The sequence below is a fragment of the Nothobranchius furzeri genome, chromosome 5 (genome assembly GCF_043380555.1).
Source record: "Nothobranchius furzeri strain GRZ-AD chromosome 5, NfurGRZ-RIMD1, whole genome shotgun sequence".
In the NCBI taxonomy this organism is placed as follows: Eukaryota; Metazoa; Chordata; class Actinopteri; order Cyprinodontiformes; family Nothobranchiidae; genus Nothobranchius; species Nothobranchius furzeri.
The window spans coordinates 65,146,644-65,168,855 of record NC_091745.1 but is presented as its reverse complement, the minus strand read 5'-3'; the positions used below and the strand labels follow the sequence as shown (position 1 = coordinate 65,168,855).

The 22,212-nt window shown below is 40.8% G+C and overlaps 1 protein-coding gene across 2 annotated transcripts in view; it reads right to left on the bottom strand.

Annotated features, from left to right (window-relative positions):
- scap (SREBF chaperone) overlaps positions 1–22,212 on the bottom strand; it is a 54,288-nt gene that overhangs the window by 9,208 nt on the left and 22,868 nt on the right. For both annotated transcript variants that reach the window (XM_015949869.3, XM_015949867.3), the window contains exons 8-16: positions 16,306–16,432; positions 10,998–11,110; positions 10,803–10,897; positions 10,628–10,726; positions 8,436–8,648; positions 7,482–7,867; positions 6,938–7,087; positions 2,292–2,493; positions 2,087–2,202 (exon numbers count right to left, since the gene is read on the bottom strand). In XM_015949869.3, the coding sequence (XP_015805355.3) occupies positions 2,087–2,202; positions 2,292–2,493; positions 6,938–7,087; positions 7,482–7,867; positions 8,436–8,648; positions 10,628–10,726; positions 10,803–10,897; positions 10,998–11,110; positions 16,306–16,432 (1,501 nt within the window). The remainder of the gene's footprint in view (positions 1–2,086; positions 2,203–2,291; positions 2,494–6,937; positions 7,088–7,481; positions 7,868–8,435; positions 8,649–10,627; positions 10,727–10,802; positions 10,898–10,997; positions 11,111–16,305; positions 16,433–22,212) is intronic.

Below are 22,212 nucleotides of genomic sequence, written 5' to 3'. Positions count from 1 at the left end.
GACTAAAGCAGATCGTAAAAGCGCCACGAAAACAAACAAAAAACTCCTGGAATCACTGCGAAGTGCACCAACGTGCTGCTCCATCAACTCAAGCACAAACCCGGGAAAATCCCAGATGTGTAAAATAGTTAACACAACAGATCCTAGGTCAGCCGGAGCGCTGCAAAAAAATAACTAATAAATAAATATATATATATATATATATATATATATATATATATATATATATATATATATATATATATATATATATGTATATATAACTTTCATCAGAGTAACTAAAAATATGTTTGACAATAGAAGAGATAATAATAATAATAATAATTATATATATATATATATATATATATATATATATATATATATATAAAACGCAGTTTGGACGAACATGTGACCACACTTTTGAAATCGTAATTTCCATCAGAAAACAACAGATCGATTAGCCCTACCATAAAATATAAGCAATATTAATAATAATAATTAAAGCTGCTAGCAGTCGTTCGGCCCTCACTCTGCGCCACTTCGGCAAAGTGCCACAACCGCTGCCAGTGAGTCGGATTAGGGACACTCACATGAATATTTTTGCTGATAAGAATTGAGAAAATGAGAGGCAAACGTAATTCCATGGCAGGTCATCATTTTGCCATGCCCCCAAAGCCCCGCCCTTCTTGTGACGCTGCCATTGACCCCAACATGTCTACTACTATTAGCAAGACATTCACGCTGATAAAGTGAAAGGGGTCAAATTGGGACAGTAGAGCATGGTGTGGCGACAGGTTTGAGGCTTAGGCACACCCACACCGTCCAACGTTTGAATAATTTGGAGGTTGAAATTTTCCCCTACGTCTTATATACAGTGGACATTTTAGGTCGATAGGTGAAAAGGTCAAGGGGACTTAGCCCCCCTATGACGTGTGATAAAAAAAATGTTGTACTTTGACCAAAACGGTTGCCTTCCTGTGGCATATTTTTGTAGGTACTGAGACACGACATAAGTCTACAAAATTTCTAAATCCTCAGTCAAAGCATGGCTTGGGGCTGACATAACTTTTTTAAATCTCCCAGAAAGCAACCCCAACTCATCTTCAGTTACTTGCTAGTGGATTGTGCTGATTGCATAAATTGGGAATAATTGGGACCTTTCAGAATAAAACATGACCTTTTCAGTCCTGAGGGGGCGGAACTTGAGTGACGTCATCATCCGACATTTTTCTTCGAAGGCGGATGAGGAATGACCATAGAAAATTAGTAATTTTGTAAGGAAATTAAAGCCTTTTTTTTTAAATATTTTTTGGTGAGTAGTTGAACTTCGAGGCCTGGCTCCGCCCCTTCAACATATAGGAAAAGTCAGTTTTTTTCTTATCTCGTTTCGATCGCCCGTCTCTTCTGAGCAATCGCACACATTTTTAAGGCGATCGTGCAAAACATGACCGAGTAGTTCAATCATATGCGGACCCTACAAACAACCAAAACGGGGTCAAAATCTCCACTTCAATCCACAATGGCCGACTTCCCATTTGATATTGACCATGGAGGCTTTTCTGTGTGGCTTGGTGAGTTCTACAAGTGTGCATCATTTCATAACTCTACTATAAAAATAAAGTCAACAGCGGGGCTGATTTTCCCACTTACTAGGGGGCGCTATCAAGCCTATTTTACTGCATTTTTTAAAATCCTTTAATATACGAAATTTTCCACCATGACTGACATGCGTGCAATAAACTGAGTTTTTGTGTATGTTAAGGCTTCCAAAGAGCCAATTCATTTGCAAGAAGGAGAATAAACAAAGCCATTACAATGGGCCTTCGCAGTGCTTTTGCTGCTAGGGGCTAATAATAATAATAATAATAATAATAATAATAATAATAATAATAATACAAAAAGAACAATAATGGAATGAAAAAGTAATTTTTCCTTAAAAATCTCGACTAAAACGAGCTCTACTGAACAGCTGATCTGGCACTTCAAAGGTTAAGAAATACTTATGAGCATAACTTTCATCAGAGTAACTAATAATACGTGTGACAATAGAAGAGATAATAATAATAATAATAATAATAATAATAAAAGTTTAACGTGACCCCACCCTGGCTTTGGAATGACGGTCAAACAGTCACCCGTCTGGGCGTCCCAAACACGAATTTGTCCAGCCAGACAACAGCTAGCCAGCAGCATCCCATCACTGGCCAAACACTCGATGTCCTGCAGGACAGAAGAAAACACCACAACCTCAGGTTTGTGTTTTCTGGATTTTTACGTGTTCTAATGCCTCTTCTAGAATCTACCCTCACCATACTGTGGCCTCTGAGCAGCAGCGGTGAGATCTCACTGACAGGTGGCGAGTAACCATAATCATCGCAGGGCAGGTCACCTCGTCGCCGGCGCCCGTGAGCGACGCCGTTCTGGCCGTAGTTCCGAGGACACAGAACCCGGTAAAGACAGAAGAGGAGAAGGACCAGCAGAACACCTGCAGCCAGGCCAAGAGCAGCGACTCTGGAAGGAAACAAGTGAAGAAGGTGAGCAGGGCTCTGGTTTTTATTACAGCAACTGGTCTGGATTCTCATTTTGACAGGAAAAATACAGGAAATACTAGAAATCTGTAAAGAGGACACAACAGCGGAGGCTAGTTTCCAACGACTGGCAATGTAATCGCTCAAAGTTTTGTGTTTGTCTTGAAAATATTCTGTCTGCTGTCGACCATCTGAGGAATGTCGAGTTAATGTGACGAAGAAACCCTCTGGAGGACTGCAAAAGACTCAATAATAGCTCTGGACTCATGGGACTCTAACCCTAAACTTAACAAAATAAAACATTTTTTATTATTAGATTTTAAGACAGAAAAGATGAAGGCGAGTTTCTCCCCTTTATACCAACATGGTGAATATTTATAGAAACATTTAGTTTTCCTTACCTGGAGTCTGTGTTTGTGCTTTAGTTTGATTATGTGCTTTCAGCCAAAAACAACCTGATGACATGTGTCAAAAGACATTAGAAAGGTTTTAAACCCAACGTTGTCTCAGCTAACGTTAAGGTACTGTACACGCAGCCATCCACCAATCACAATCATTCCTACTCCGCTTGAGGAAGCAAACATGAGGGGTTGGTTATGTGAAATGTTGTTAATACATAATACAACAGTAAACAAGGCCACATTTAGTTCAAGCTACGCATGTGAGAATTGAGGGAATGACCTTTGACCTATTAGCCAATAACTTTGCCTCAGTGGGGCGTGGGATCGATCAAAGGTCTGAAGCTAACATAATGCAAACGGAGGTCACGTTGATGCATTTGATCAGCGGTTTACTTTGTTGGATTGTGGACATGAGACTTGTGGATTATTTTATTGGTGGACATTAATTAGATCCACGAGGATGTAAAAAGGCTATCTTTGTTCTAGAGAGCTGTAACCCTTATTGCCCAATCAGGAAGATCCCACTGAGATTCTGGGCAAGAATGGCATGATCAAGTTTCAAAACCGGATTACACAAAAACAGAGATTACATAAAAAATAAATAGCTTTCAACAGTTTACACAAAACAGCAGCGCAGGCTTTTAGTTTAGATTTAAAAGCAGTCGGTGACACTTTTCCTGTCATTCTTCAGTTATTCTGCAGCTTGATACACACAAACACACACGGTTTGAAAGCCACAATGCAGATTTTTTTCCAATATCCAGGAGCCCTAGAACGGCAGCATCAAGATATTGTTAAAAAAAAACACTTTTGTCTTAACGTTTAAAAATCTAGATAGACTCAAAGGAAAAAAGCTATTCATAAAGAATTACTGACAATTCAAACACAGCAAATCATGATAAACTTTAACCACACACCAACTGTGTGGAAAACAAGTCTTTAACACACCATCTTAGCACCAGCATGCTAACAAATCCAGTTCAGGTTCATCTAAACCCAGTTACCTCCTCCCAACTGTGAAGGTCACGACCTCGACCCAATTACATTAAAATCCCTCCCATCCAAAACTGAAAGGAAGAACTTCCACTTGAGTGGGTTGGAGTCACGGGAACAGGAATAACACACGTCCTTATATAACACAAGTTTAGCCTCATCTCCAGTTGGTGGGATGTTAATGTTACTGTTTAAGTTCATACAGATTATCAAAACATGCGGATCATAAAAAAGATTTCTTTAAAATTCTGGTTAAAATGTGACTTGATACCAGTCAGAAAAGAAGCTTCATTCCTCTGTACAGTGAAGGTTTCTCAGGAGGATTAGTCACCTTTACCCACACCTAAAGTTCTCAGCTGGAGAGCTTGTGATCCACCAGCTTGATGGACTTGTCCAGTCAGGGAGGAAAAACTGGTTTAAGGCAGAGATAAAGACTGACCTCACTTTTAATTGTTTTGTTTTCAGTAAAAGCACGATAAGATAAGAAAATCTGCAAAACAGGACTAAGTAAAGTCAAAGAAAAGGCAATACTTCCTTCCTAAAGTTGTCCCTACATCTGAAGGACATGAATGTAAAAGCTGTAAATGGCCTTGATGAAACGTGACCTTGGACTCTATCCCAGGTCAAGGCCACACGAGGGCTGCTTACGCTTTTATCTCGACAGGAATCATTCCAACGAGTAGTTTTGCATAACAAATCCCCTACAAGAGAAAAGTAACAGCTAAAAACGAAAGCAGCACCATGTTTATGTAGCAAACCAATAAAGAGAAGCCTCAGAGAGGTCAAATGGGGTAAAATAAGGGAATGATGTTACAGTTGTATTACACATGATAGTCATGTTAATTAAAATACTTTTTGATGCCATAAAAATAAAAAATTCCTGGAGTTGCCTAGCCAGTCTCCAGACCTCAACCTCATAGAAAATCTGTGGAGGGAGTTGAAAGTCTGTGTTGTTCGGCGACAGCCCCAAAACATCACTGCTCTCGAGAAGATCTGCATGGAGGAATGGGCCAAAATACCAGCTACTGTGTGTGCAAACCTGGTAAAGACCTATAGTAATCATTTGACCTCTGTTATTGCCAACAAAGGTTATGTTACAAAGTATTGAGTTGAATTTTTGTTATTGACCAAATACTTATTGTCCACCCTGATTTACAAATAAATTCTTTAAAAATCCTGCCATGTGAATTCATGGATTTTTTTACACATTCTCTCTCTCACAGTTGAAGTGTACCTATGATGAAAATTACTGACCTCTGTCATTATTTTAAGTGGGAGAACTTGCACAATCGGTGGCTGACTAAATACTTTTTTGCCCCACTGTATATACATACATACACATATATATATATACATACATACATACATACATACATACATATATATATATACATACATACATACATACATACATATATATATATATATATATATATATATATATATATATATATGTATATATATATATATATATATACACATACATACATATATACATATATATATATACACATACATACATATATACATATATATATATTATATATATATATATATACACACACATACATACATATATATATATATATACACACATATGTGTATATATATATATATATATACACACATATGTGTATATATATATACACACATATGTGTATATATATATATATATATATATGTATATATATATATATATATATGTATATATATATATATATATATACACACATATGTGTATATATATATATATATATATATATATATATATATATATATATATATATGTGTATATATATATATATGTGTATATATATATATATATATGTGTATATATATATATATATATATATATATATATATATATATATATATATATATATATACATACACATATATATATATATATACACATATGTGTATATATATATATATATATATATATATATACACATATGTGTATATATATATATATATATATATATATATATATATATATATATATATATATATATATATATATATATAGCCATGCCCTGATGTGGGGCTGGGGGGTGCGTCGACATGTTTGGGACATAGAAGGGGGTGCGCGGCTAAATAAGTTTGGGAACCACTGTGATAGAACATCAAGACCTCACAATAAACTTGGGTGTGTCTTAAAAGTGTCTGGCCTGAGTTCTCCGATTTAATTCATTCTTAAAAGTGGCAATTATCATCTGGCTTTTCGTATCGCAATATAACGTATCGTTCTTCCTGTGTTGTGATATATATCGTATCGCCAGATTCATGCCAATACACACCACTAATACATATTACAATACACGGAAGGTGGCACAGTACATTATGATACCAAAAGCCAGACGATGTTTGAAATGTTTTATTTAATCGGAAAACTCTGGTCAAACGATTTCAAGAAACATGGTGTTATTGTATCTCATTCCATCAGAATGAAGGCGGGACAAAAACGCTGACACCAGATGAAGTTTGAACTGCATCACACAAAAGAAATACAGAAAATGTTTGCACATAAAGTGTTAATAGAAAATAATCAATACACTGCTTTAAAGCATGGATTTAGTGTCATAACACAAAACATTGCGATATTTAGCGTACGGGTGACCTGACCAGAGCAGACTCCAGAGATCAGTCAGCTGTAGGTGTGTCTAATGGTTACTCTGGTAGTTTATAAAAACCCACCCATGAGATATTTTCAGATTAATAATCTTTAACGGTCATTAAAATCAGGTTTTCACGTGTAGAACAGGCATGAAGATGCAATGGTGTCGTTTCTTTGCAAGTGTAAAAACTTCAACTGTTTGATTATGTAATAAAATTAAGGTTACTTTATAACAGCGGGACTCAATGGGGAGCCTGTCGGGCCAGGTCCTTCTATGTGGCCCCCGAACCGCACGCACCCCCGTACATTTTGTTAAACGGCCCTCGCACCGTTACATCTGAGTACCGCTTGCTTTAGATAGAGAGTTTTGTTTTTCATTTAGACGTTTAGGGATTTGTGTGCTTCAGGGAACTCACTTGTAGAGCGTCAGGTCCGTCTGGAAATCTGCAGAAACTTTGGGAATGGAGGGTGGGGGGTGTCTGGTGTCCTGAGGGTGCCGCATGTCGATAGCCTCCTGGGGGTTCAGGTGAATGGTGACGGGAATGACGGGTAAGATGCTGATGTACCTAAAACACAACAGATGAACTTTACACGAATGACACAAAAACACCCAGTCGACTGATGTTGCGACTGGGCGGAAGCAAAACGGTCAAAAGTGCAACAAAAACCTCATTTTGCATTCATAAAACAAACTTTTGGATATTTCTTTTATTCTGACATTACAGAATCATCAAGCTTAAAACATAACTAAAAGATAAAAGTGTATTATTATTGCTAGAGTTGATTCTGATTTCTCCTTCAGAATGAAATAAATTAGAGAGATAAATTTAGTTCTCTGTTGTTTTCTAAGGCACAAAAAAAATAAATGCAAATAAATAAATAAAGGAACTTGAGGCTACTTCAGCCATCTTTTTGACTCCAAATTTGCTATAAAATCTAAAATCCAGGCGTGACACTCACTTCTTAGCTAAAGTGATGTTATAATAGCTGAAGAGTGACGGCCAGTGCCTGAAAGACAACCTCCTCCATCCCTCCTCATCATCCGCACCCCAGGTGATCTGAGGCCCTGCGGGTGGAGCGTGAGGAAGGCGTCCTGCCCTGGCTGGGCCAAGGTGGCCCTGTGATTGGTTCTCAGGTAAGGTGGTTGGATCGGGGGCAGGGTGGATACTCAGAGTGCTGGTAGGATCCCCGCCACGAAAAACAGGCGCTACCGGCAGGTGAGGAGGCAGGACGCCTCCTCCGTGATCACCCAGAGGGCTTTGCTCAGACACCTGAGCGGCCAGGTAGGTGCGGATTCCGGCTGGGTCGGTGTAGACAAGGATCCCAATCCAGATCACAGTGCCCACCTGGGGATGGAGGGAGAAAGGAGGAATTTATCAAACGTTACAGAAAAGAGTAAAGAAGATCTGCAGCCCCGGGGCCCAGTTCACAAAGCAGGATTTTAAATTTGTCAGAATTTTCAAATACAAGAAACTTCCCAAGTGGTGACAAAAAACCCTCAAATTTAACATATTTGGTTCCACAGTCTGTGGCGCGCAGCTGCATGGCAAAAACCACACACTAAATCATTTCACACACAGACATTACCTCTCGCGCTCATGAAGTTGAAGTAAAAAAAAAACATGGCGGAGGCAGAGTATACAGCGTGCTTCCGTCACCTCGCTTTCTGATTGGCTTCATGTCACATTCAACAGGCAGCACATTAATTTGTCAGAGGAAATCGGAAAAAGACAATCCAATACGTTTGAAAGCCCAGATTTATGACTAGAGCATTCTCAACATGCTTCCGAGCAGTCCAGAGCGTTCCTAACACACCCACACATGGTAAGAATATCTGATAAGATTGTCTTTAGAGCCGTTAAGAGTAATCTGGGGCATCCTTATGATCATCCTGCCGTGTGAGCCAGGCCTTACCATGATGATACGCTGAGCCAGGCGAGTGCGGGCCAGGAAGTACACGACACGCAGTCTTTTGGGGAGCCTCAGGTTCCTGAAGGCTGGGGTCTGTAGGGTGATGGTGTGTGGGGAGGGTCGTGGTGGAGGGGGGACCTCACGGGTTCTCAAGGGGACCGGCTTTTGTGGAAGGAGACCAGCTTCAGCTGGAAGGCGACGGTTCAGGTCGGCCAGCTGGACAGAGAAAGTAAAGTTTTATTCATCTTTTTAGTAATTAACTTAAAGAAATACACAAGAAGTACTTTTACTGTTTCCTGTCATTTTATAATCAAACGCCAGTTAATTATACTTTATACTGTTCTGGTTAATAAAAGTTTATTAGAGCGTTATCTTTTAATGGTTAAAACAAGAAGATTATCTAGAAGAAGCTTAATATGACCTAAATGCTTTAGTGAGAAAGATTTAGGAAAAGTGACCTCCATCTGAACTCTGCCACATCTAGGGTTGGGCATCGCTTGATTTTGAACTATTCCGATTCCAGTTTCTCATTTCGATTCCGGTTCCTATCAATATCTGATTCCGATTCTTTCAAGACATGACGTGCTTTACATGAGCCAGCTAACATCAGGTCCTACTTGATGGAATAATCTTAACTTCAACATGAATTTTAATTCTATGAGCAATAACATCACCTTCATTTAGACAAAAACATGTTTTGGAGAAAAAAAAAAAGACTTGCAGTACAACCAGTGTGTTTGTTTCTGACCACAACCAAAGTCTGGAAGAAGCCTCTGGGCTGAGAGGCTAAATGTCTCCAACATATCCAGAAACGTCCAGCTGTTTTCAGCTAAAACTCTCAGGATGATCATGTCCAGATGACTGAGAAGTACACCTCCATGCTGCAGCAGCATTCAGTCAGAACAGAAACTTAAACGTAGCTGCTGTCAGTAACAATCTAACAGATTTTAAACATTAAAACTCTCAACAGAAATAGTTCAGAAAGGAAATTTAAATGTTCACAACTTTGTGTGATTTATTATTATTATTATTATTATTATTTATTGTGGCAGAAGCTGGTGTTGTCCACCACAGAGAAGCTTCTCTAGCATGATGACTTTAATTATTCTACAGGTTATTGTTCAGCCTTCTGACGCTTATGCTCACACACACACACACACACACACACACACACACACACACACACACACACACACACACACACACACACACACACACACACACACACACACACACACACACACACACACACACACACACACACACACACACACACACACACACACACACACACACACACACACACACACACACACACGAGTGTTGGTGAGCGGCTGCGTCTGACTGCTGATGCTCCGCGTGTTTTTATTTCTGCAGTGAGACAAACTCACCTCACATCGTCCAGAGTTTGTTCTTTAACCCTCCCACTGTCCTAATGGGTGTGACCCGGTGAGGAAAGTTGACCATTGAGCAGGATTGATGGTTTATCCCTTGAGGTCCGCGTGGCAGGGGTGAGGTGGTGCTCACTCCTCACCCCTGCCACGCGGACCTCAAGGGATGAACCATCAATCCTGCTCAATGGTCAACTTTCCTCACCGGGTCACACCCATTAGGACAGTGGGAGGGTTATAGCTTCTATTAAATCCACCGTGTTGACGTATTTTAACAAGTTTCCTCTATGCTGCAGGAGTTAAAGTTTACATTAGAGTAAAAGTTCGGCAGACGCATTTGTTTATATGTGGCAGCTGCGCGCCCGGTGTGGGTAGGGGGGGACTCGGTGCTGCACACACAGATGGTGTGATCAGCTCTGAAAAGCGTTGATCACAATTTGCAGATCACGTTTATTTTTCAAGGAGATCGGCCTCGGATTCGTCTTCCGGTTGGCATACTAGGAATCGAAACTAAGAATCGAAATAAAAATCTTTGAACGATTACAGAAAAAACTAACAGTTGGTCCCGGTTCTGATCGATGCTCGATGCCCAACCCGAGCCACATTCTAATGCTTTTTAGCAAGAAGGAAGTTGTAATAAACCTCATGAGTTTCATATCAATAGTGAGTTTTTAAGCTAACGACTTCTCCGCCTCACATCAACAAACTGTTACAGCTCAGGCCGTACAACCTCAGAAATCTCATCTTTTGAAAAGAGGACTGTTTATTCCATTGCAGAGTACAGCCGTAGTTTAAAAGCTTCACCTCCATGCGGCGGATGTCTATAGACAGAACCGTAGTAAAGAAGAACATCTGCAGGAAGAAGTCAGAAACGAGACCCACAACAGCAAAAAGACAGAATTCCTGCAAAACACAGAAACCACATTAAATCAGCTTCTAACCAACACTTCCTGCTGCACATCTAAACATACGGGTTTACCTGGATAGCTGGAACCAGGGTGAAATATCCAATCAGGATGATGCAAAGCTCAGTGGCCATGTTCTTCATGATAGACCAGCTCTCATTACTAAGGCCTGGTGAAGCCAGGAGGGGGGGGGGGGGGGGGGGAGGAGACAAATGTTCATTATGAACTTTAACTTGGAGAAAATTCCTTGAAAAGAAAGGAACGCTCACCCTGAGCGATGCGGAGCTTGACCTCCAGGTCAACCGGAGTGGAAACGACTGACTTGGTGAGAACCAACACGTTTTCGAGGCCGATCACCACCACCAGGTAAGGGAAGATTTCACTGTGGAGAGAAGACAATAAAACCTGTTAAATCTCCTTACAGTGGTGATCCTTTACACCGGTAAATGCACAGAACAATTACTTTTGTTAATCTATTTCAGTTTCAAGTAGAGATTGACAGATGTAGGTTTTTCAACTGATGATGCAGATATGTGCTAGCCTAGAAACCTAGTCCAAATGTAGCTAAAGATTTTGCTCAGCAGGTCAGTCTAGCCACGATCCATTGTAGCCCCAGCAGGTCGACCATCGCACTGCTCTCTGTTTGATTGGCGGGCTAAGCACCAGGGGTCTCATTTATCAAACATTGCATAGAATCCTTACTAAAACCGAAATCAAGCTCAGCAAAAAAATGCACTTACGCCAAGTAGGTTTGTGATCTATCAAACATGGAGTACACACAGCTGCACTCAATCTCCGCTTCATAAATCAGAAACTATCTAGAAAGGTTGTCAGCTGCATTTTAGTCACATACCGCCCTCACCACGCCCACTTACTGCCATAAATAGTCAAAGCAAAGTGCCTTGTGGATCTCATGCATACACATAAGCCGGCTTGTTGCAGCGCTTCGCCAATGACGATGGCGACCGTAGATCAAGGCAGATCAAAGAAGCTCAATTTCACAACCAGAAGTTGAGGTAATGTTGAGTTCTTCAGAGAGATCTGTGGCAGATATAAAAAAAAAATGGCTCGATCAGGATTCGATCCCCAGACTCCCGGGTGAAAGTCACGCGCACTAACCAGTCAGCCAAACGGAGATCTCCCTTGTCCAAGTAGCCAGGGCGCTTGATCAATCGAGTCATAGTGACAGGACACACACACTGTCACAGACGCATGACATTCTGTCTCGATCTGTCCCCCTGCTGATATTCTGCATTCCATATTCTGCGCTTCGGTGTGTGTGTGTGCGTGCGTGCGTGCATGAACGAGGTGGCTTGTTCTGTGTGCACACGAAGCGGTACAAGTGATAATGCTGCTGATTTCATAATTTTACCCTTCTCAGCAGCAGCACTGCAGGTGCTCTCCATGTCCAAAATGTGCATAAGACAGGTCCCTAGTCAACTTAAAGTTGCGCACATTTTCCCGCTAAGTTTTCTTTCATAAATCCCAAAATTTGCGTGGAAAGTTGCTTACGCAGTTTTCCGACTCCGTTTTGTGTGTAAGCAAGCTTGATAAATGAAGAAAAATAGCTAAGATAGCGTCGACATAGAACAGTGCTTGTTTGAAACAGATTTGGCCTCGGGCTTTTCTTTGAGACATGAGCAGATAGAGGTACTCAAAGAGACAATGTGTTGTTTTTACCATTAATGTCTGGAAACATCCATCGAAATGTTGTTGAAAATGATTTAAATCGTGTCCAGTTCTTTAAAAATATTGGCGGCTTCGTAACATACAACCATAAAAATCGGGTATAAAATACATGGGAGTGGGTCTAAGTCTTTGGGCGATGTTTTCTTCTACATGAGCCCCTGAGGACAAAAAGCATTTACTGATTTGGCAAATGGTTACAAAACTTTCACCATTTGTAAACATCGTTTTACACACTTACCTCTTGGCTTGTTGCCAGTGATGAAAGAGTCTGATGTGCTTGTCATTTTACTGATGGTTGAATGATCTGACAAAGCACTCGTTTGAAAAATGCACTCCCAGGGATTTTTGACCTTAACTCATTCACTGCCAATGACGACTAAAGTCGTCATTTGCATTTTTTTACTGTTTGAGCATCGGAACGAGCCCCTGCGCTGAGAGAACAAACATCTCAGCCCTGAAGTCGATCTTCATCCGTATACGTCACATGTCATGTGATCAGGAAGCAGACCATCCATGTGTTAGGAGATCGTTTTGGGCCGTTCCTGTAAAGAAAGTGAGGCGCGAACCGGAAAAGCGTCTGCCAATCACAATTCAACTACGGATTATGAAAGAACGGATACCGCTCGAAACACGCGGATTATTCCTGATGTAAGAGGTGAGTCTCCGCTTTGTTTTGGTTGTTTTGGCAACGACATCATCCTAGCGCGCAACGTTCTGTGACTCTTAAAAAAACAGTAAAAACGGTGAGAAACGCTGGCAGCGAAGGCCGTTAGCTATCAGGAAATGGCTGGCAGTGAACGAGTTAACGGCCATACATTGGTACGGTCTTACTCAAACACAAAAATACCACTTGCTTGCATTGATTTAGGCATGTACTGCCCCCTATCGCCAGGGAAAATACACATCATCACTTTTAGTAATTTATTTCGGAAAAAAATGCTATTTGCTTCTTCTTCTTCTACGACGGCGTATGGCGGAATGCCCCGCTGATTGACCTCCGTAGAAGTGAGTATGTCGCCTTGTTCGTTGTCCAATGGCATATGGAGACAGTTTAAAAGACAACTGTAGATTCTGCCCCATGACTAAACTCCGTCTAGGGGTTGTGGACAAACCAGGCTAGATAAGCGCTCATAACGGCTGATATCTAGACGTTTTCTGCCTCATCTGCATAGTAAAATATTACCAATAACAGCTGATGCACAACATTACTGAACCTAAATCCATTTTAGAACATTGCTTGATCTTAGCTCAGTATTGAAACCATTTAACCAAAGTGAATCAAACAAACTACCAAGTACTAAATCTACAAAACAGGTAAATAACAATAAAATTCAGTTAGCAATGTTAACTGGTGTTTTTCTGGAACATAAGTAAATAAAAACAAATGCAAGTGAAAATGAAAAAATCAAAAAACATAAAACTAAAGAAGTGCTGAAAAAAAATCCTGTTTTTACAGATAATTAAGAAAATCTTAATATAAACTATTTAGTGCTCTTGACTTAGCAGCAGCATCATTGCAAAAAACTCCTCGTTCTAGACTTCCTGTCTGGATATCCGCAGATGTACCTGACTTTAAATCGGTTCTAGTGAAGAAGAAAAAAAAAAGGTAAATATTTTGGCCCAATATTTCAGTCTATCCCTAGTTTAAATACTGGACTAAAGACATTTTAAAGATTACATGCACCTATAAGCATCCTGTCCAAATAACATAATAAAAGCAGAAAAAAAGGAAAAATCTATGTATTAAATAGATAAAAAAACTAGTTTTGTGGAAATCCATTCAGTGTTTGGGGAGATGACATGTTAAACACACTGATCAGCTAATCTGAAATTATTTGTTTTTGTCAGATTTCTTGTGGGAAATTCCTCCGCTCACAGCATGTGAATTAGATTAGATGACTCTGGGAGTACAGATAAGCTTCAGAGGTAAGTGTATAACTAGGTCACAGAGGAGTCAGCAGCTCTACGGATTACATGATTATACACACACTCTCAATAACACAAGCACACTCATTCACCCTAGTGCCACTAACTCAACGTGGAGCCATTCATGACCAAGCATAAATGCAATTTTTTTAAAAGCTATGTAGGTGTAGCTGTTTTGCTTTAAAAGTGATGCAGGAAATAAGTAGGAAATAAGTGTTTTGCATCACCTGAATTGTTTATTTTCCAAAGATGAGATATTTAGCCTTGATAGGCTGCTTCCTAAAAGGCATTCTGCTATTTGGTTAAGTTGACCTTGATTTGTCGTGTTTGCACAAGTTCTTGCAGCGCAGGCACAGCCCACAGCAGACCTGCGTGCATCTTATTCAGTGGTTGGACAGCAGGGTGCCATTGTCACGCCATTATGCCGGCTCTCCAAACATCCTCAATCCATTGGATTTTCGGTGAATGTCAGGAACACGAAATCTCCTCCCCTAGAAGCGATCCAGCCCATCTCCACACCTAGTGCTCCCACTGCTATCAGCACTCATACACTGCTGTAAACATTAACTCAAATCGACGCAAAATCAACAACGAGGAAGTGGGAAGTCAGATGTGTGTGTGTGTGTGTGTGTGTGTGTGTGTGTGTGTGTGTGTGTGTGTGTGTGTGTGTTAGTAGAACTGCTCTGCGTTTCAGTGAAGATCAAAGATAATCGCTTGCTGTGGAGGTAATATTAATTGCCCAATGAACAGACTTGGGACCCCGTAGCAGCTGCAGACATTGTTCTGAAGTTTTAAAGCCTCCTAAAGTCATTAGCTTTAATGGATACGAACCATAAATCAATGAAAATGTAACGTACTAGCAAAGTGATGTCAGGTCTTTTCTAAATGAAATAAAAAGGACAAAAAGTCATAAACTTTATGCTAATCCCTCTATACAGATTCAAATTTTAAGTTTTGCCGTCAATAAATTAATGAAGTAGTTTTAAAAAGTTGAAAACTTTCATTGATTTATCAAGCTGAACGTAAGTTACAATTTTTCATTATTGTATTATTAATAGTTGTTTGTTTTTACCTTTTTATATTTTCTGTGGTCTCCAGTAAGAACAAATGCCTTGAAAGTCGTTTTCTTTGGGTAAAAAAGCCCCAGTGCTCCAATTTCACCTTTCCCCGACACCCACCGATTACTGATTTATGATTAAAAACCATCAAAAAATGAGAAAAATAAGAAACTAACTATGAAAATGTGAGGAAAGGAGAAAAATGTTTATCTTTGTATTTTTGTTCTTTTGAAGCATCTTGAGATTTTAACTTGAGAGGCACTAGGGCTGGGCGATAAGGCATAAAATCAATATCATGAAATATCGAGGATTTCACCTTGATTACGATAAATTTTCTATTTATTGCCCAGCCCTAAGAGGCACTATATAAAAGATTGTTTCTTCTTCTTCTGTTTTGGGGTTTGAAGTTTGGCAGAGAAGTGTGAGGGGATTCTTGTTTATTAATATTCATGATATGCAAACATCTTGTCCCCGTTTGGCTAACAGCAATACAACTCTTCCACTGCCTTCACTCTTTCTTTCTTGGGTACAAAATCCAACATTGATGTTTTATCTCCACAAATAAAAGTTGTGGAATTGCCAATGCTAATGGTTGGCTTCTACTAGCCGAGACATGCTCTGATCCCAAGCCAAAGTGGGCGGGGCCATGAATAAAATTTTTGTATGGGGGTTGGAGAACATTTTCATGTTCAGCACCCAAATGAATTTCAAAAAGACCACCAGTATTTCAGAAAGAAAAAGCATTTCTCAGTTCCTATGGGAAGATGAGATTTTAAAGATAATTTGACACATGAAGGAAAATGTCTCCAATGATGTCTGCAAGTGACAACAAACCACCAATTGTCCAGACCAAACCCTTGTAATCATTTTAACTGAAGTATGTAGAAAATGTTGGCACTCCTACCCTCCATTGAGCGTCGGTGTCAGTCCAAACAGAGTGCAGAGTCCCACAGACATGAGCAGGGAGCTCAGCACTGTCACCACGGCAGCCAGAGCCAGGCCCCACTTGGATTTCACCATGTCAATCTTACCTAAAAGGACAGAAGATGTGATGGGTTGAGAACGCTCTTCGTTAACGCACAAACTATAATCAGTGTACCCAACGACCGTAATAACAGGAGAAAGGTCAATTCTATCAAAACAAGGTAAATAGAGGTAAGATACAATTATTCAGGATAATCCAGATCAATTTGTTTTTTTTCCACAGCTTAAAAATCCAGTACATTTAATGGAGTGCCACAGAAACACGACAAATTGTTCATGTGATTCAAGTTTAACATCTAAGGCAAAAATAAATGCAGCTGCATCCTTTGCTTCATTTTCAAGAGTTTAGTCAACCGAACACGCTGCAACTAAGGAAAACATAAAAGATAAAAAGATGTCACACAAGTAATTATCCATAGATTCTGCAATTTCAAGGGATATTATGCAGTATTGGCTTGCTTTTAGCACCCCCTAGTGTTCTGTTAGTGAAACCTAAAGCAAAAGTTATCTCCTCGCTATGCGCTCGTCTTTTTAACACCTTAATCCAACAGCTGAAATGTCCCCCAGTCTTCATTAATGTCTACAGGAGCGGTTCATCACTAAATCAGACAAATCAGTTGTGTTCATGATCTAAAACATGCAGGAAATGTGCTGGAAGCAGACTGCAGCACTGGCATGTCAGCTCCACTTTACTAAGTCCAACAGGGATTGACCTGGCAACTCTGAAGTTGCAAGTGTGGTATTCTGGCCGCAGGGAATGGTAGGGACTGAGTGACTTTTCATTAATCCTGTTAAGGGTCAGTTTAGTACATACTGGCTCAAGGGAGCGATTTAAAAAAATGGAAAATGTGCATAGTATGCTTTTAAACATCAAACACAACCTTTAGTTTTGATTTTCTAATGTTAAAAAATTAGAAAGTCTTTCGGAATTTGATTATTTAAACGAGCACAAAAAATCTCTTAAATTCTCCTTTATGCCTAAAAGTAGCTGAATGAAGCATTTGAAATGTTTTTTTGTCTTTATATGGTTCTATTAAGATGCAGAAGACTGATTATAGGGAGTAGAAAGAGAGAGGTAAGGTAAATAGTAGGGATGAGCGAGTGCACCACTATCTGTATCTGTTCAACCATCTAAATGATCTGTATATGTACTCGGAATGGGCGTGGCATAACTCGGAAGTGGGTGTGGCTTACATCAATACATTATTTTAAATCTGAAATTGATAAGGATTGATCAAAAGTTGCTATGTGTATTGTCTATTTGAAAACTATTTACAGAGCAGCCTCAGAATTGAGATCAAATATTTTTGATCATTATAGTAAAGGAACCATTACAGAACAGGTTTTTCAATAAAATCAGAACATTATTATTTAAGTGCATGAATTAATACATCTGAACTCATGCAGTAGGAACTAGGAAATATGAAATACTAGAACCAGACACAACTTTTTTTTATTTTAATTTGATCAAACTGATTTTTTCTTAACGTTGTTGGCATTTTTCCCACACACAGTTAAACAAAACAATGTTGATTAAGGTGTGTGTGTGTGAGTGAGTGAGTGAGTGAGTGAGTGTTAAAATTTTTTTTTTTTAAACCCAACCGTAGTGGAGGCAGTGACCGACGCATGCACGAGCCGTTTTCAGCTGTCTTGTCAAATGCACCACGTAAGTTACAAAAAAAAGTAACTTTAATTAAAGCTGCAAGCAGCGTCGTTCGGCCCTCGCAGCGAAGCTGCTCGCCCTCCTTCCGCACCCCCTCCGCTCCATCCCCGACGCTCTCCAAACCCAGCTCCGCGCTTGTCCATCCTGGACGGCAGCCGGGGGCACCAGGGCACGTCTGGCAGAACAGAAAGTCAACCACCCCGACACCAGAAACCGTGAACGGCCTCCTCGTCCACACCTCACCCTGATTCAGCATCCCCTCTGAGCCCAGCATTACACGTCTCACCACTAGGAGATACTCTATCTTTACCACACTGGTGATGTGATGTTCAGTCTCTGGCAAATCGGAGGCTGTTTGTGGAAGTTACAGTCAAACGTAAGGTCACAGCGTCACGCCAGAAATCGCCATGGCATCAAAGCTCCTCCCTTTCTGAAAAGCTATCAGATCTGAATAGTCATTAGAACATCATGAAGACAGTGCATGACCTTAGTGTCATGTTGACTAAATTAGAGGGGACAAATATGGGCATTTCACCATAAAACAGAAGACTTCCTGTAGTCAGGGGGCGGGGCTTAGGTGATGCCAGCTGTCCACATTGTCACTGTCTTCAGATGTGGTCAGTGATCACACGGACAAAGTTTGAAATTGATCTGATCATGCACAAGGGAGTTATTGAGTCAAGTAACGTAATGGCGACTGGTCAAAGTTTGAGGCTTAGCCACGCCCACAACTTTATACTTATTTAAAATCCGACGGTTGAATCTTTTCCTCTATGTCTTAAGAGTATATAGCAAGAGTTTGAAGGTGATCGGTGGAAAGGGCGACGAGACATCATTCTCCTAATAACGTGTGCGAAAACCACTAAATCGAGTACTTGGACCAAAATGGCCGACCTCCTGTGCGACATTGCGCTTGGCTCCAAGAGACTTTTTTGTAGGTCCTGAGACACTACATTAGTGTGCCAAATTTCGTGATCCTCAGTCAAAGCACGGCTTGGGGCTGACAGTTTTAATGGTCCTAGGGGGCGCTATTTCAGAAAATAGGCCACGCCCACAAACTTCAGCTGTCCAATTCTATTAGGGGTCAGAGTAGGATCACTCATCAGAAATTGTGTGGCGATGTCACAATGATTGAAGAAATGAGAGACAAACGTATTTCCATGGCGTGATGGCGAATTTCGCCATGCTCCCAAAGCCCCGCCTTTATTCGAAAGCTGCCAGTACTATAGACCAAGTGACCTCAACTTGTCTGCTGCTATTTGCCAGTGATTGCTGGTGATTGGTTAAAAGGAGTCCAATAGGGAGCTGTGAAAAAAAGAGTGGCGTGGCGACAGGTCAAAGTTTGAGGCTTAGCCACGCCCACACCTTTATACTTATTTAAAATCCGTAGGTTGAATTTTTTCCCCTTTGTCTTAAGAGTCTATAGCAGAAGTTTGAAGGTGATTGGTGAAAAGGGCAATGGTGTAACACTCTCCAAACAACGTGTGCGAAAACCACTAAATCGACTACTTGGACCAAAATGGCCGACTTCCTGTGCGACTTTGCACTTGGCTCCAAGAGACTTTTTTGTAGGACCGGAGACACCACATTAGTGTACCAGATTTCGTACTCCTCAGTCAAAGCATGGCTAGGGGCTGACAGTTTTAATGGTCCTAGAGGGCGCCATTTCAGAAAATAGGCCACGCCCACAAACTACAGCTGTCCAAATCTATTGGGGGTCAGACTAGGATCACTCACCAGACATTTTGTGGTGATGGCACGATAATTGAAGAAATGAGAGGCAAACGTATTGCCATGGCGTGATGGTGAATTTTGCCATGCTCCCAAAGCCCCGCCTTTTTTCAAAACCTGCCAGTACTGGAGACTAAGTGACCTCAACTTGTCAGCTGCTATTCGCCAGAGATTGCTGGCGATTGGGTAAAAGGAGTCCAATAGGTAGCTGTGAAAAAAAGAGTGGCGTGGTGACAGGTCAAAGTTTGAGGCTTAGCCACGCCCACACCTTTATACTTATTTAAAATCCGACGGTTGAATTTTTTCCTTTATGTCTTAAGAGTCTATAGCAGAAGTTTGAAGGCGATTGGTGAAAAGGGCGATGGAGCATCACTCTCCAAACAACGTGTGCGAAAACCACTAAATCGAGTACTTGGACCAAAATGGCCGACTTCCTGTGCGACTTTGCACTTGGCTCCAAGAGACTTTTTTGTAGGTCCTGAGACACCACATTAGTGTGCCAAATTTCATAATCCTCAGTCAAAGCATGACTTGGGGCTGACAGTTTTAATGGTCCTAGGGGGCGCTATTTCAGAAAATAGGCCACGCCCACCGGATGTTCACATCACATTTTGTGGGGGGCTGAACTAGGATCACTCCCAAGAGGTTTTGTGGCGATATCTCTAGAAATGACGAAATGGGAGGCAAACGTAAGGCCTAAGCGGTACGCCTGACTTCGCCGCGCCGCCACAGCCCCGCCTTCTGGAGAAAACTCCCATAAAGTGACGCCAAGCAACCCCAACTTGTCTTCAGTTACCCGCTACAAATTTGGGGTGGTTATTGGAAAGGGCGAATTTTGGAAAATTTCCCAGTAAATCTTGACCTTTTAAGTCCTGAGGGGGCGGGGCTTATGTGACATCATCAATCGACCATTCATTTGTCTTCGGAGGTCGACGACGATTGTCCTTAGAACATTTCTTTAACTGTAATTCTTTCATTTATGAATCTATAGCAATTTGAATTTTTTTGGCGAGTGCTCGAACTTTGAGGCCTGGTCCCGCCCCTTCAGTATTTACGAAAAGTCAATTTTATTGTCTCATTTTAATCGTCCATCGCTTCTGTTCGATCGCACACTATTTTTGAGACGATCGTGCGAAAAATGACCAAACTGTTAAACCAAATATAGACCCTAGAAATGGCCAAAACGGGGTCAAAATGGCCACTTTAGTCCAAAATGGCCGACTTCCTGTTTGATATTGACCATGGGTGCAAGAGGCTTTTCTGTGCGTATTGTTGAGTTCAACAAGTGTACCAAATTTCATCACTCTACTATGAAAAAAGGTCAAAGCGGAGGGGTATTTTTAATTTTCCAGGGGGCGCTGTTGAAACATTTTTTTACCAACTTTCACGTTGCCAGTGAAATACGTAAATTTCACGCACTTTCTATATTGGGCCAGAATTTGGTGACTTTTTGGATATGCTAAGACCCCCTAAAGGCCATCCAAAGACGCGGAAGAAAAAAAAAGAAAAAAAAAAAAAAAAATAATAAACGGAGCAGATACAATAGGCCTTCGCAGCTTCACTGCTCGGGCCTAATAATTAAAGCTGCAAGCAGCGTCGTTCGGCCCTCGCAGCTCCGCGCCGCTCCGGTCTGCCGTCGCACCAGTGCACGTCTGACAGAACAGAAACGTCAACCACCCCGACACCAGAAACCGCGAATGGCCTCCTAGTCTGCACCTCACCCTGACTCAGCATCCCCTCTGAGCTCACCATTAAATTGAATATTAAGATTACGGCGTTACGCCAGAATTCGCCATGGCATCAAAGCCCCTCCCTTTCTGGAAAGCTATCAGATCTGAATGGTCATTACAGCATCATGAAGACAGTGCATGACCTTAGGGTCATGTTGACTAAATTAGAGGGGACAAATATGGGCATTTCAGCATAAAAAATAAATTCCTGTAGTCAGGGGGCGGGGCTTAGGTGATGTCAGCTGTCCACATTGTCATTGTTTACAGATATGGTCAATGATCACACAGACAAAGTTCGAAAAAGATCTGATCATGCACATGGGAGTTATTAAGTCAAGTAAAGTAATGGCGAAAGGTCAACGTTTGAGGCTTAGCCACGCCCACACCTTTCAACTTTTGAAAAATCCGACGGTTGAATTTTTTCCCCTATGTCTTAAGAGTGTATTGCAGAAGTTTGAAGGTGATTGGTGAAAAGGGCGACGGAGCATCACTCTCCAAACAATGTGTGCGAAAACCACTAAATCACGTACTTGCACCAAAATGGCCGACTTCCTGTGCGACTTTACGCTTGGCTCCAAGAGACTTTTTTGTAGGTCCTGAGACCCCACATTAGTGTACCAAATTTCGTAATCCTCAGTCAAAGCATGGCTTGGGGCTGAAAGTTTTAATGGCTCTAGGGGGCGCTATTTAAGAATATAGGCCA